This window comes from Drosophila pseudoobscura, chromosome 4 (genome assembly GCF_009870125.1).
Source record: "Drosophila pseudoobscura strain MV-25-SWS-2005 chromosome 4, UCI_Dpse_MV25, whole genome shotgun sequence".
NCBI classification, from domain to species: Eukaryota; Metazoa; Arthropoda; class Insecta; order Diptera; family Drosophilidae; genus Drosophila; species Drosophila pseudoobscura.
Genome location: NC_046681.1, coordinates 5,167,479 through 5,182,912, shown reverse-complemented (window position 1 = coordinate 5,182,912; position 15,434 = coordinate 5,167,479). Strand labels below are relative to the sequence as shown.

Here is a 15,434-nt window from a genome sequence, read left to right as displayed (position 1 = left end):
GACATTCGTCTTAAAAACTAAATCAGATGGGAATGTGTTCCAAAAAAGGTCGTGTTTCTGTTCTACGAAACTAAATATACATAGGTACATCAAATACAATAAAATAAACCTATAAAAATCGAGTAGATATTGCAACAGTATAACCGCAGTGGTTGCGAAACTATAAATAAGGCCAACTCTGTACAGTAGATGAAGAACTTTCGAGGATAGAAGAAAGCCGACAACCAAGCTTTTGCCCGTAACCAAAAGTAACTGAAAAAGAAAAGATGAATTCTGATTATTTTACTGAACAAGAATACGTTTTAAATAGTATCATCCAGATTATTGGGATAAGGGAATGTCCCAACTGGAATTATACAAAATAAATTGGCTAAAACCCAGTTAATAATCATTTAAAAAATTAATATAATCACTTATTCCTTGGGATCAGGGAACTGAAACCCCATAAGAAATGTATATAAAGGAGACTTTCCCTTCTGTTATATATTTATGCGTGTACATATGTATAAAGATGCTGCACAAACTGTGTTTGTTTCCTTGAATATCTTAATGAAATGCAAATGTGTACATTTTAAAATGTAAATGGTAAAAGCTTTCACTACCAAACAGGTTTCAAGTAGCCCCGAATGGGTCTCCGAGAATCTCGGAGTATCGCAAGTAAAAACGGAAATTTGATATGCATATATACGCTTGTAAAATTTCTTTAGAGCAGACTGACTTCGTCACCATGTCATGACCTCGTACTTACAATTTAACTACCACATGCCACTATTTCTAGTCTAATCACCCTTCTACGTCAGCGTCTACGGCCGGATGATGTCTGCAACATTCGCCCAAATCGGCGCACGAGGAACGGCCACAGAATGAGGACAGCAAACCACAGTGGAGATATATTCTTGAAGGGCCACCAGACGGGTTGTTGCCGATGCGATGCTCTCGACTTTTGGCCATCGCGTAGTTCGTTTATTGTCTGTTCCAAGCTGCGAACACGCTGCTGCACTACGCCCACATCGTTGTTCATACGCGTGATTGTGATTTGGATTTGTCGCAGCAGATCCGTATTATGGGCAATGGCCTGGGTGACTTCGTGACTTAAATCATATGGGTCGTCGTATTCATCGTCCGAGGGCTCCACAATGGCCACGCTGCTGTTGTTGGTATAGTTGTGGCTGTCATGAGTATAGTTCGTCGCTTTGGTCGTGTAGCCATTGCTCAGGGATGGCGTAATGTGTCCATTGGTCACAATATTGCCGCCATTCTCCGTAATTGGCTCCGATGAGGCTAATGGAGGCCCCGGCTCATCTTCTCCGTTACAGCTGGTTCCATGCTGTGGACTGTTTGTGCGCGAATGGAACGGCGAGTTGGGATGCGACTCGGCGAGCTCCCTCATGCCGGGGGAAACCAATTCCAGTTCGTCCAAATTGATGTTCCCCAGGCCATCAAGACTGCCCACAAAGTTTTGCACGTTCTCTGTAAATGACATCGTCTCGATGATCTCCTGCAGACTCTCAACATAACGCTGCATTGCCTGCTCTTTGCTCAGGTGTCGATTGTCGTTCCAGGCGTCCCACTTGGCCTTGCCCACCACGTCCCAGAAGCCAGGCTTCTTGTGGTCACAGGCTCCTTCGGTGGCCTGCTTGAAGAGGCCGTAGAATTTCAGCATCATGCTGGTGCTTGGCTGGTAGGGACCATTCTTGGGCAGTCCTTTGATTACATTGACGGCAGCTTGGAAACGTTCTCCAATGGCGGCCATCTGTGAAGCAACTACAAAGGATGCACTTGAATACTATGTAAATGGAAGATTAGATAGAATACGGTCCAAGTTCATTTTCCATTAATCATCTATCGTTCCGCCGTTCGAATTCGAGGGAATGTCGACGGCGCTTACAAATTACCTAATTATTTGTGCAACCTGGGTGCTGTAAATCGTTAGGCAGTATCTGTTGTATTTTTTTGTGTTGTTGGTTGTCCTCTGTTATTGATTCTGCCTTTCATTCCATTCGTAAACGAGCGACGTATTGAAGAAGACCCACTTGGTGACAAAGTTCGAGTTCTGAAGTTCAATCGTTCTCCGGATAAGCTTAAGTTTGAGCTTTTACAATGTTCTTATCGACCTCGGCTAATCGACTTGCAAGTGACTTGTTGGACGCTCTTTGCTGGCGTTAGCGTTGAATTCGTTTTCGCAATCAACAAAAATTAAACAAAACTAAAACTCTCTAAAATCAAATCTCAAATATACCGTCCTACCCTCAGAAATATACCAAAATATACCGTCTCATTTTAAAAATATACCGTAAATATACTGACGAAATCAAGTTCTATAATACATATTCTTCGTCTTGAATATTCCGTCAGATATTACTAGTTAGATAGATCTCTCAGTCCTTCCCACATAATTTTATCCAATTAATGAACCTATTTTCTAGTTGACTGTTTTATTTAAAATACTTGCTTTTATTGGATTTGGCCTAAAAAAAGGTTTTAGCGAAATAGGTCAAGACAAAAACACGAAAGAGGATAGTCGTTCCTACTGCTCAATTTTGAAGAAGATTTGTTGCAAGTCAACCGGAGTGTGTCCATTTGTATACCCTATTTCGTTCATTTTATGTGAAGATACCGTTTTATAACGTAATAAATTTTCTCATAATGATATGTTTTAGACATATTCATGCATTTGATTTGATATACATATATCCTGACCCCGATACCAATTCTTGGTCTCTTTAAAATATCGTTCATATACCACATAAACAGACTTAATCCTGGGATGACAAACATTTCCGCAATTCTATAATATCCTTTCCTAGGTTGCTTGCATGTTGCCGCAACAAGGAGCGCGATTTTTGCTGTCGGCAAAATTGGTGAACATTTTTGACGATTTTCATTGGCCGAGAGCAAAAATCTCGTCGATCCGTTAACCGATTCGTAGTTTAGCGGTATATTTAAAAAAGCTAAGTTTATACATTTATACATATTAATGTATAAATATAATATAATATATTATATATATATAATATAATGTTAAAGTGACCAACATGGCAAGTACCCTGCTGAATAGCATGATGGAATACCGAATCTGTCGTGCTAATATTGGGCCTATTACCCCTAAGTCGATATCCAAGTACAGTAATTTAAGTACATAATTTAAAAGTATGGAATGAGACTCATTGTAGACTTTGCTCTCGAAGACATTTAGTTGGTCGTACATATATATGTAGGTGTAGGTGGGACGAATTTTGAATAAATTTGAAAAAGACCTCATGTTGCCTTCATTTTCTATGCCGCGGACCACTTGAAATTGCAGCCGCTCCAGTCCAAGATGTAATTATACAAGGTGGTCTCGTCGTTCGGCAGGTTGTTCGCGGACGAATTTTTTATATGTATATTCTTAGCCTTTATGTGCCGTCAAAAAAAATAATGACATTGCAGTTTTTGCCGCAATCATGTACCGGAAGTACAATGTAGTCATGTACCAAAGTGTGTAGTGAACAGGAAGTTCTCGGAGCAAAGCCACGGTTGCATCATGTGTGCTAATTTAAAAATCTGCGACAATCACTTTAAAGCTTCCCAGTGGAAGTCTGCACCTAACAAATGGCAGATTTATAAAAGGAGGTGATTGAAGGATGATGCCGATGCAGATAGAGAGAAAACAAGAATAAAAGGATCTGTCAATTCAAGCAGGGTAAATTTGCCAGGTGAAAATATATCAATAAATGTAACTGTTTTGTAGGGACGCAATAAAAACTGATGAAATGTTCATGGAAAACGAATGCCTGAGGCAAAAGATTAGTGCTATGGAGACGAAAATGCATTAAATAAAAATATTACAGAGTGGGGAAAAACGATCCAAATTTAATTCGGATGACATATCTGCGCTATTTTGCCTTCATACCGCAGGCCTGCCTGAAGGCGCTCGAGCGTAAAACCATCTGTATGAAGGGCACCGTTTTATGGAAGATTCTTTAAATTATTAAAATAGGAAAAACAAGTTCAATTGGGGTACATTTTTTCAACCAATCATACATATATTTTCGTCGATCCTGAGTAAAACAAAAAATAACTGTGGTCTTTTCGGAAGCGAAAACATCTGAAAAAAACAACTGACAATCGAAAGCACATACATAAAATTTCATGAAAATCGGAGAAGTTCAATAACAAACATTGTAATCCGAGATTTTAATATATTTGAGCAATGCCAATCAGAAGCAGAGGGGCCAATTTGAGTCGTCGAACGATCAAGTCTAGAACCATACGAGATATAAGAGTACGAATTTCAGGTGAACAAATCCAAGAAAACAATGCAGATGAGCGTGTGAGCATGGCGCGGTTACACGCGTGAATCACAATCGCAAGAGGCCCGAGATGAACGAAATCAACAAAGGCAACTAGAACTGAGAGTAACGCGCAGATACATTAATAGACATACTGTATGTACATAGTCGACAGACGTAGGGGAATTGAACAACGACGCAACAAACGTAGAGCAGTTACATAAATCAAATTTATTTCTTCGACTAGCGTTCTAGCCTATGATCCTGATGTTGAATATTGTGCTCATTCTACAGTGGTTATTGGTACTTTGAAAACATGTTTTCTCAAGAGAAAAAAAAAGACAACGGGGCTCTGCTTGCTCACCAGTGTACGTGTGTATGCATGTGTAGGTTTCAGTTACTTTGTGTGGGCTTATGAAAATCTAGAGATGACACCTGCGGCTAGTGATGGACTGATTCGTGCATATATGTATGTCTGTCTGTTGGTAGGGAAGCCAGTGCGCTCTTCTAACTTGCTTAAGCAACCAAAAATATATCCTCGATGGACCAGAACAGCAGCGTATAAATATTTGATCTTAATAAGCGAGTACGGTATTGAACATTTGTCCGGAGATTGAAAATATTCCTCGCTCGTAGTCGAGCTTGGTTTTTTTTTTTTTTTTTTTTAAATTTATTTATTAAGCGTTGAATCCGTACATTGCATATATCGTATCTTAACAACACAGGTAAATAGTATTAAGGAGACCAAACCTATTGCTTTATGCAAGAGGACTTATAGAGATATAATATAGTATAGTATATAGTAATAATAAAAAAAATTAATATTATAATATTGGGGGGAAACTTAGAGTTGGCCAATAGTTTTGGCAAAACCCAATCTCTTCAACCGCCTCAAAGGCCTGGCAGGTAGTAATCGTCTGGCGAGCATACTATGGTGTCTAATTAGCCTGTCACTGTATCTGCTGGTATATGTCGAGCTTGGTGGAATAATTAATGCTATTCGAATTTTTTTGAAATTCGTGCTGTAAAATATAATCATTTTAATATTTTTGTATTTCCGAAAAAGTTGCATGAGCTGGCACATCTATATACTGTATTTTATGGTTATTGGCTGCACGTACACGCAAGACCATGGATAAAATCATATTTCTTCACAAGTCAAGTAACGTAAAACGAAGAAAACACGCTCCGTGACCACCTCTACGCTCTGCTACTGCGCAGTGGGCCAAACCTTCATAAACGATCTGGGCGGACTGACCCCAGCATAGGAACACTACCTTACAATATATTTGCGAGCCGTTTGCGATATTGTTTTTGAGTCTTTTATGATATCTTTTGTGAGCCGAAAGTAATATTAAAAGTTATACACTATTTTTTTTTAATACTTTTTCATTTCTATACTACAAAAATTAGGATAGTGAATTAAGTTTAATTTGCTTATGCCCTTTCGAGATTTGAGTTTTTGAGTTGCCCGGTCAAAATCGCCGTCTTCCAAAGAAAATATTTCATTAAATCTCGCTGTAAAAAATAATTATTTCTATACAAAATACAAATTAATTTGAAAATATTACTTACTACGGATGGCTAGAATAACCCGCAAGCCCTTTATACACCTTTTGGCATCATTAGCGATAATGGATCGCGAAGAGCTCCGAATACCTTTATCAAATGCCTTTTCGGCCGACATCATTAACCCTGCGATCTGTACAAATATAAATTTGAATATTTTTCGCAAATTTAGCTCGTGAGTTTAAAGCAAAACACTTACCACATTTTTAAAGAAACTTTCCTCCTTCAAGCTAAGGTCGAAACGGTCCAGTTCTTCTATAGTTTTAAACGGTTGGTAAGGCATAGCTTCTTTGGTTTGAGGATCTCTCTACAAACCTTTGCCTTTATGGATCCAATTTCAGAGCGAAGATCCACCATTTCAGCTTGTTTCGGTAGATTTTATTCATCAGGCATATTTATGCATTTTTTAAATTCAGTTTAAATAAAATATAATTTAATTACCGATTTTTTACTCCCCGTTTATGCCCTTCCGCTGCGGTTTTCAATCAGAAAAGAATACATAATCAAAACGAAGGGGAACGTTGTGAGTTGCTGCGGACACCGCAACTCTACAGTTATACCCGATACTAAGTCAGTATGGCTCTCCTCCGGCAGACGGCGCTAATATTAAACGAAACGATCCCAAACTTCCTGTTAAATTCAGTCCTGAGGAAGTTTTGGCGATTAATGTAGATGGGCGATTTACGAAATCTTCCAACGCAAATATTTTTCCAAGCTACGATTTGTTGAGAAACACTAAAGTAAAAAGCTAACATCCGAAAGTTTTCACGTAAAAATACGATGGAAGATTTAATGCATGCTCTTCTATTTACATCTGATCCTGTAATTTCAAAGTTATCAAAATTGTCATCGAGGCTTTCCAAAGAAAATATAGAGTTGGATAAAGAAGTTAAAGATTTGCTATTTGATGTAAACTTTGAAAAAGACGTTTTATGTTCCGATTGTTCAGATTTGGGCATTTAGATATATTTAAAATTACATAAGTTACACTGGTAAACTATCTTCAGAATGGTATTTTAAAATATTTTAATATTTTGAAGGATCAGAACTATAGTCTCTATTTGATATAGTTGACTGATTCTACTGAAATTTGGAACAATCATCCGGCTATTAACAATCATGCTAAACTAAAAATGTAATTAAGATATCTCTTAAATTACTCTTGTTATTAATTTGATGCCACTAGATTGGCCGTTTCGCCCACTGTGCGTTGTGCCGGACTTCTGTTTGACATGTTCGTTAATGTTCTATAAAGCTACATAGGTACACACGATGCAAGCAATTTGCAGCAAGTTAAAAATAATTTGCAACAAAAGTTTTCACATTCATACATATGTTCACACTAATTCAAATATTGCATGAAATTTTCTTGCTTCAATCAATTTTTATTTTGCATGCAAACTTTTGCATGGCTATTTCGTGAAACATTAATGTCTACACGTGTTTTCATTTTTTGTTTTCAGTGCTAGCAAGTGACACTCATTTGCAAGTTCTGTGGTTTTGAGAAAGTCAAGGAATAACGTTTATATTATGTCGGTAAAAAATCGAGAGTTGTTGCTATTGCTATATCAGCAACTTTAATAAAACGTAAAAAAATTAGAAGATTAGAGTCTGCAAAAAAATAGAAAGTGTTGGGTGAAAGAGTGGATTTCCAAAAGAGATAAAAAAGGAGTGCATCAGAACCTTTTAAAAGAGCAGTCAGTGATTTAAATTTTTTATTAGAAAAAGTAAAAAACTGCTTAACTAAACAAGACACTGTAATGCGTCCTGCGATTCCACCAAATTAGCGATTAGCCCTGACATTGCGTTTTTTAGACACGGGTATGTATTAAATATAATTAACATTTGTATGTACTTTTAATTAATATGTTTATTGATGTCATTTAATTTTTTACAGTTGATTCATATCATTCTCTGATCTTTCTTTTTCGCATTCCTGTGAGTACGGTTGCAAGCATTGTGACAAAGTGTTGTCGAGCTGTATATGAATGCCTCAAAAGGGAATATCTTAAAGTAAGTATGTAAATTATTTTCTTTTTTACCATCTTAAAAGCCAACAACTGGAGAATTGGTAGACGAGTACACGATATTAGGTGTGGAACAAGTAGAAGTGCCCTCGCTTTCAATTTCCGATACTTCCAAAATAGCTCTTTGAATTTTTCTGCGAAGCACAAGTCTATTTTGGTGTGATTTCAACAATCTGAGCTCAGATGCAACGAAATCTCCGAACACCTGATGGTCATCCGCTGGCTTATCGAGTAAAGCGCTTGCCTTTTTAATAAGCCGATCTTCGTCCTTAAATTCTATCTCGTCACGATTTCTTTTTTTTGCTTTGGATGTACTTTGGATTTTTTGTTTCGCCTGTTGGTGGAGTGTCATGGCAATATAAAAATATATAAAATAAGTAATTACTACGATATGTTCAATAAATTGTACTACTTACCAAATTTTTAATTTTATAATTATTTCCGTCGTCATTTTTAATAAATTTAAGCGCATCGAAAAACTCCCATTTGCTGGTATAGATGTCTGATGTAACCTGGCCACTCTTTTTTTGCTTTACTCTGCGCACCTCTTGCAAAAATTGAGTGCGTAAATTATGAATTTTTGTTTTTATTTCATCATCACTTTTGTCTAATTTTTCAGCAATTTCGCGATAAGCTTTTTGCTTTTTATGCTTATTTTTATAATCTGGTGACGAGACATCCCATAAAACAGAATAATTCTTGTACAAATCAATTAATTTTATCGTTTTCTCGCGATCCCACATGTTGCTTTGCTTGCTGCAATATTGCGACTGAAAGCAAACAGCACATGCAAACAACTGACGCAACCAAGTTATCCGTAAATTTCTTTATACAGACGACAAGCTAAAATAATTGCCGCAAACAGTTATTGCAAATTTTTTTTGCTTGCAGCAAAATGTTTGCACTCGTATGCAAACGTACAAATGTGATTGCAGCAATCGACTTGCTGCAAATTGTTTGCATTCGTGCTTTACGAGATCCGGAGTTTCTTGCGTATCATGCACTTATCAAGTCCGTTTGTGATAGTTTTGCCTGACTCTGGTCGTCGCTCGGTTTTTGTCCGGTAACTGCTCAGTTTTGATTCAGTCTGCGAGCATTTAGCGAGACTTCACTCATCGTTCCCGGATTTTTATCATAAGTCCATTTTCGAAAATTGTATGATATTCATTTAATTTTTAGCGATTTACTATCGCTCTTTGGTCCATTGGAAGGTCCTCTACAGAAAATAGATGGTCTTATGCGAAAAGTGGACTATTTAAACATTTTGCAATCCCATCTTCCCATTTTTCTGGGCTTATAACTTTTCAACTAGATGGGGATCTGAAGCACACTGCGAAAATTGTTCGGGAATGGCTGGGAAATAAAAATTTTAAATTGATGGAGTGGCCAGCTCAAAGTCCCGACCTCAATCCGATTGAAAACTTATGGTCAATCGCCCCATCTAACATACGCGAGAGCTGGAGCAGTGTAGAATTGGAGTTGGAGCCGTATTTTTAAGAAATTGGTAGAGAGTATGCCAAACCGGATTTATAAAGTAATTCTTATAAAACCTGCAAAACTGAGTACCTCTTTGTAAAAGAAAGTCGGCGGGCTTGCTGTCTCATGGTGAAGTCGGACGCCAGAGCCGAAAACACTGGGAGCGTAGGCAGAAAGTTCATTTGCGACGTGTTCGGTTTAGGGACTGGCACATCAATATACTGTATGGTTAGTGCTTCAGGTTATATTTCAGCTTTCGTGTGTTTAAGGAAGGATGTAAGGTGTAAGAGGAAGGATTTACAAGAAGAATTTATAAACAGTATTTTTTTATGCGGATTACGTTCGCCTGTTTAAATAGAGGGGTGTTATGTGGTCTAAGCTAGGTTTTTTATCGGTATATTTACGGTATATTTTGAAACTGTGAGGTATATTTCAGTATATTTCTGACGGTGAGACCGTATATTTTATCCATATGCCCACTGGTTTCGTCACTCGCCAAAAACAACAAATTTCGTGAAAATCGTAATCAAAGTGCTTAAATTTGTTGCAATTTTTGTGCTCGCAGAGCTTTTGAAAGCTACAAGCCGTCAAGTACAAGCCGTGCCGTGCAAACGCTGGCGAGATAAAAAAAAACAAACTGAAATACCAGTACAAAAAACCCCAAAACGAGCGCAGAGGAATTTCACCATAGCACAAAGAACAGGGCGGAGCGGAGTGGCTGCCAGCGCAGAGTGTCTTCATTGCAATTAAACATGAAATTTTCTGCAACGACAACCAGAGCACAACATTTTTGTAGAATCGCCCAGCCAGAAGAGCACCAACAGCCGCGCACCTGTATAAATAAAATACGATCGCGTCCAGTGTCAACCTTCATTCCGCAATTGCAATCGGTGTTCACCATTTCCAAACGCCGCGTGCAGCAGCAGCAGCAATACCACCAAAGACAATTGTGTAGGATTGCTAAAAATTGGAAGCATCAAAGCTTTTGCATAGCTGCGTCCTGATCAAAATATCTCCTGATCTCTAGCCTAAAACCCAACTAAATTCAAATTTAACCTAAATTCTCGAGACAAAATCAATAAATCGGAAGGAACACGTGCGTTCGGTTGCCGCCAAAGCGAGTAGACATTTTTTTTGTCGTGTAGACTTCTCTGCGGTCAGAGTCGAGGACCCACTCGGCTACAGGGTATTTATTCCCCTTTGAGTTTGTGTTCAACTGAGCAGGCAGGTCGACAATACCAACGAAAACGTCATCGTTTTCAAATAAAATTCGTGAGAAAAGCAAAATTAAAAACATCAACATGCCGCGACGCAATAAGAAATCAGGAGGAGGACAAGGCAAAGGTAAGTTACAAACGAAGACGACAAAGAAAGAGTTTGTATTGCGGTGTGAGTGTGCGAGTTTGTGAGTGGTGGTGGGAGGGGGGTGGGTGTGTGGGAGGGAGGCGAGGCAAATGCAAGCGAAATTTCTACAGCTGCTTTGCCTGACCTTTGCATTAGTCATGCGACGACGAAAATACTCTTCAAATATGTATGCATGTATTTAGCTGCTGCCCACAACCTGTTTGGCATGAAATGAAATAATTATTTTTGTGTTGTTGCTGTGCTGGCATAAAAAGCTTTTCACGCGTTCGTCGCTCAGCTGGCAACAATACAGCTATACAAGAAGAGGAATCTATACACATGTGTATGTGCATGTGTGTATAAATAAATACAAATACATACGTTCAATGCCAGCTTATCAAAACCGATTTCATACAGGCACAGCCGCTTGTATGCATGTGTTCAAGTAAATACATGTGCAAGTGCCTTCTATCAGCGGGTATCAAAGGGGATATCAGTCTCGAAGGGCATAGGATAGAGAATGGGAACATTTCCCCAATAAATGCGCATTAGTTGGGTTCTTTGGGTTCAATTGAGCGTATGGGACTCATCTGTGTATAAGTCAAAAAGAATCGAGTTGGAGGAAGTCCGTCTGACATGATGATCCCCTGAAAATCAATTAACCTAATTCATTCTTAATAGTTCGAGTACTTGTCCTATTTCCGAATTCCCTCTATAAATAAGCACGCGGAAGACTTTTTCTGTTAGTGATGCACCCCACCTATAGACATTGTGACCCACAAATTATGCAACTATTATGCAGGCATACAATACGTATGTACATACATCAATACGTACAATTGTACATACTACGCTCAAACACAGATTGGTTTACTCCCCTCTCCCTCCATCCCTGTCGCTTCATCCAAAGCAAAGGCAACTTTCAAAAGCAAACACAGCCCCACTTTTTGCCCAACAGCTGGTTTTCTTCCTCTTCTCGCTCTTCTTGTTGTTACCGCATTTGTTGTTGCCTGCGAATGGTTTTGTGAAAGGTGGAAAATGCTAGACGGAGACGGAAATTGCCTTGTCCCAAATAGCCAGGTGGGAAAGTAGTGCGCGCGGACGCAGGTTTTTCTTTGAAAAGAAAATGAAACAAAACTTGTTGCACAACGTTGACTCTAAAACTGTTTCCCTGAAGGTCATTCGCGGCGGCACCAAATGTAAATCAATTTCTATTTCTCTTTGTGTACTATGTACACATGTACATGCATACATACATATGTACTTATATCATGACAACGAGGAAGAAGGCGGAAAGCTTGGCCAACCCAATGATTCAATGACTCATTTCTCAAACAGTTTGACAAGCGGGAATGTGAACCGTTGTGCTTTTTTAATGCACCGATCGCTACAGTTTCCCTCAAACCCATTACAGTTTTAAATACTAAATTCTTTTCCTTCCACTCCATTCCCATCTGTTCAACAGGTCGGAATAATGAGTCGAACTCCGAGGACGAGTCCTTTGATAATGTGAGCGTCTATTCGCACGTCTCGGAGGTTGCCTCCTCGGAGGCCAACGACGACCTGGCCAATGAGCGTTTCGAGGAGAAATTCGAGAAGGCCCTGGAACAGGCCACCGAGAAGTCGGCCCAGACCCGTGTTCAGGCCCTCCAGGCTATCTGTGAGCTGCTGATGCACCGCTATATGCCCGATTTCGTAGAGGACCGCAAGATGACGCTGATGGACTTTGTGGAGAAGAGCATCCGTCGCGGCAAGGGTCAGGAGCAGGTTTGGGGCGCACGTCTGGCCCCCCTGCTGGTACTCCAGATGGGCGGCGACAAGGGAATCTCCAAGGCCATGAACCAGTTTCTGTTGACCACCGTTCAGGACAAGTCCATCGGCTTCGACGCCAGAGCCAAGTGCGTCACGGCTCTTGGACTGCTCAGCTTCTTGGGCTGTGAGGATGTCGCCGAATTGGTCCGCCTGATGCAGTATTTCGAGGCCATTTTTGCCGGCAGCTATCTGCGGGGCGACGACAAGACCCCAGTGTCGGTCACCGCCGAAGCGGGAGCCCTGCATGCCGAGGCTTTAAGTGCTTGGGGTCTGCTCCTGACTCTCATACCACCGGGTGATTTCGTGTCGCTGATGACCACCGGAAACAACATGTTCCCGTAAGTCCTTAAACCCCAACGATTATAGCACCAGAAATGATTTATTAAATGACGTTCACTCACTTTTAGATCGATCAAGAAGTTCTTGGGCCTCTTGCAGTCCCCACATTTGGATGTCCGCATGGCCGCTGGCGAAACCATTGCGTTGATACTGGAATCGGGTCGTGCCCACGATGACGACTTCCTTGAGGAAGAAATCGCCGAGCTGAGCGAGGCTGTCAAGCAGCTGGCCACCGATTCGCACAAGTATCGGGCCAAGCGCGATCGCAAGGCTCAGCGTGCAACCTTCCGGGATGTGTTGCGTTATCTAGAGGTGAGTGGACAGCACATAAACCTCCCCCCGCCCCGCCACACAGAGAACAGAACCCACTAAGATACAACAAGTTTTATTTACTCATTTATTTACTTGAACCAAAAATGCAAACTCCAGAGGGCACGAGATCAACAGGACATTCGAGTAGTGCAATTGCAATTTACGGCTTCATGTCGTTGCAGGTGAACTTGAGCTCGTGCTTGCAGTAGTTTGCGAGGCATTTTGAGTGGTCGTGCAACTTGTTTCGCATGATTACACAGCCGTTGCGGCTTATCGAGTCCATGTATTCGGTGAAGTCGGGCACCTTCCTATAGGTGGCCGGTGCCGCGTTCCAGTGGGAATTGTTGCCCGACGCGACGAAGCGCGAGGAGTCCGCGAACGTGGTCTTGAAAGGCTTGTATGTCTTCTCGCACTCATCCTGCGACACCTCGTAGCCCATGGAGGTTTCCCTGTCCAGTTCGTTCATCACATTCGAGCGGAACTCGGAGCAGGGCGCCTTGTTGGTCAGGAACTTGTTGGCATTCAGCTTGGAGGCCTCGTCCTCGGTCTTGAGACTCTCGTATATGCCCTCGGGGTACTCGTTCATCGCACAGAAGTCGATCTGGTACGTTGTGAACATGCGATTCTTCTCCAGCCGACGGCTGAGCTCCTCCTTCGGCATCACCTTCAGTCGCTCGTACAGATCGGGGTAGACAGTGCGCAGGATCTTGAGAAAGCGGTTTGGCTGCAGCTTGAAGCAGTCCGTTTCCTCAGAGAAGGCCATCTTGTCCACCTGATCCTGGGCCAGGGCCGTGGGTATGAGCCGTGGATCCACCAGTCTTCCCATTGGCGCAATGCCCGTCCACTCCACGCCCGAGCAGTCCTTCGAGGCATCAGATGGCACCTTGATCTTCTCCTCATCAATACACTGACATTCGACGACCTTTGCGCCCTCTTGTCCCTCAAAGCCCTTGGCTCTGGTGAGGAACTCGTATCGCTTGGCGTTCGGCGGAACGTAGTCATGTTGATATGTGGTCACCAGCATTTCAATCGATAAGAATTCAAAATGTTGCAAAAGTTACAAGAAACGATAACCAAATTGAATCAATTTTTTATTTTTGGAATTTTGTACACTTTTTTTTGGTTACTATTTTTTACTACAAAAATTTATCTGATCATAGAATTTGGTCTATTCTATACGGAACTAAAACTTAAAATGAGGAAAATTAGCATTTCCCCTTACAAAATATCGAAAATTAATTTGAATTTCCATTCCATGCCTATTCGATGTTACGAAAAATGTTCTGTGTATTATTTCAGGAGGACATTTCTCCGGAAATCAACATTCGCTTTGGCACGGAGTCCTTGACACTGGATTCATGGTCCATTCACCACCAGTACTCGGCCCTCTGCACAGTGATGGGGCCTGGAATGACATCCCAGCTGCAGGAGAACGAGTTCATACGCGACATTTTCGAGCTGGGAGCGCGTCCCACCAACACTGGCATCAATGGCAATGCCAAGATCAAGCCGACCAAGCTGGAGCGCGTAAGTTGATTGATCAGAAATCTAGGATCTCTCTAACGAACAGGTTTCTTCATCTCCATCCCTTAGCATCTGGTGAACGCTGCCGCGTTCAAGGCACGCTCCATTTCGCGTGGAAAGAATCGGGACAAGAGATCGGCCGTCGTCACTTAAAGCTGCAAAAATAAACCAATCCCCTACTCCCCAAACTGCGAAACAGCATCCCAAAACAAAACAGAACAAAACGAAACCTCTCAAAATCCCATAGCCAACGACCCGCTAGTTGAATTGTGTCTATTCTAATTGTAGCTTGAACAGGGCATAGCATAGCCAAAGCTGAAACTAAGTCTAAATTTAGGATATGTTTCTGGAAAAACAGCAAATGCAACACAATTGAAAGAAAATATTTATAAGCACCAAACACGAGCATAGGCCATTATTATTAAAATATTAGCACTAACACAATATTGAATTGTGTGTGCTTCGATCTGAATTATTGCACATCTTTTGTTGTTATGTATATGAAATTTAGCCTGTACTCGTCGCATGACTCCCCGCTTTCGGGGCGCTGGGGCGGGACATGCCTCTTACGTTGTTGATCTTGATTTACACTTTAAATATATACATCCAAGCCTACATATACTTTATATATAGAATCTAAAACAAAACTATTTCTGCTTCGATGTCGTTGCTAAAAGTAGTTCAAAACAAAATAAAAAAAACGAAAAAAACTAAAGTTAGTCAAAGATCGACTATGCTTTTTATTATGCATATTATATAA

The 15,434-nt window shown here is 40.7% G+C and overlaps 3 protein-coding genes and 1 long non-coding RNA gene across 6 annotated transcripts; 1 reads left to right on the top strand and 3 right to left on the bottom strand.

Annotated features, from left to right (window-relative positions):
* Nucleotides 1-33: 33 nt before the first annotated feature.
* LOC4816354 (acyl-CoA-binding domain-containing protein 5) lies at nt 34-2,263 on the bottom strand. Of its 3 annotated transcripts, none has more exons than XM_015181254.2 (3): nt 1,896-2,263; nt 749-1,786; nt 34-252 (listed from the first exon to the last, which is right to left on the bottom strand). In XM_015181254.2, the coding sequence occupies exon 2, from the start codon at nt 1,751-1,753 to the stop codon at nt 797-799; it is 957 nt and encodes a 318-aa protein (XP_015036740.2). In that variant the 5' UTR covers nt 1,754-1,786; nt 1,896-2,263; the 3' UTR covers nt 34-252; nt 749-796. The 3 variants fall into 3 exon arrangements, with proteins under 3 accessions (XP_015036740.2, XP_001356156.3, XP_015036741.2); XM_001356120.4 differs by having other exon boundaries at nt 749-1,753; XM_015181255.2 differs by having other exon boundaries at nt 749-1,764; nt 1,896-2,262.
* Nucleotides 2,264-7,692: 5,429 nt separating this feature from the next.
* Nucleotides 7,693-8,643, bottom strand: LOC26532294 (uncharacterized). The gene is made up of 2 exons (XR_004469390.1): nt 8,284-8,643; nt 7,693-8,201 (listed from the first exon to the last, which is right to left on the bottom strand). It is a non-coding gene; the product is annotated as an uncharacterized lncRNA (long non-coding RNA).
* Nucleotides 8,644-9,789: 1,146 nt separating this feature from the next.
* Ifrd1 (Interferon-related developmental regulator 1) lies at nt 9,790-15,383 on the top strand. The gene is made up of 5 exons (XM_001356121.4): nt 9,790-10,687; nt 12,153-12,837; nt 12,907-13,150; nt 14,450-14,677; nt 14,744-15,383. The coding sequence occupies exons 1-5, from the start codon at nt 10,645-10,647 to the stop codon at nt 14,825-14,827; spliced, it is 1,284 nt and encodes a 427-aa protein (XP_001356157.1). The 5' UTR covers nt 9,790-10,644; the 3' UTR covers nt 14,828-15,383.
* On the bottom strand, nt 13,234-14,341 carry LOC4816278 (uncharacterized). The gene has a single exon (XM_001356122.4). The coding sequence runs from the start codon at nt 14,172-14,174 to the stop codon at nt 13,311-13,313; it is 864 nt and encodes a 287-aa protein (XP_001356158.2). The 5' UTR covers nt 14,175-14,341; the 3' UTR covers nt 13,234-13,310.
* Nucleotides 15,384-15,434: the final 51 nt, after the last annotated feature.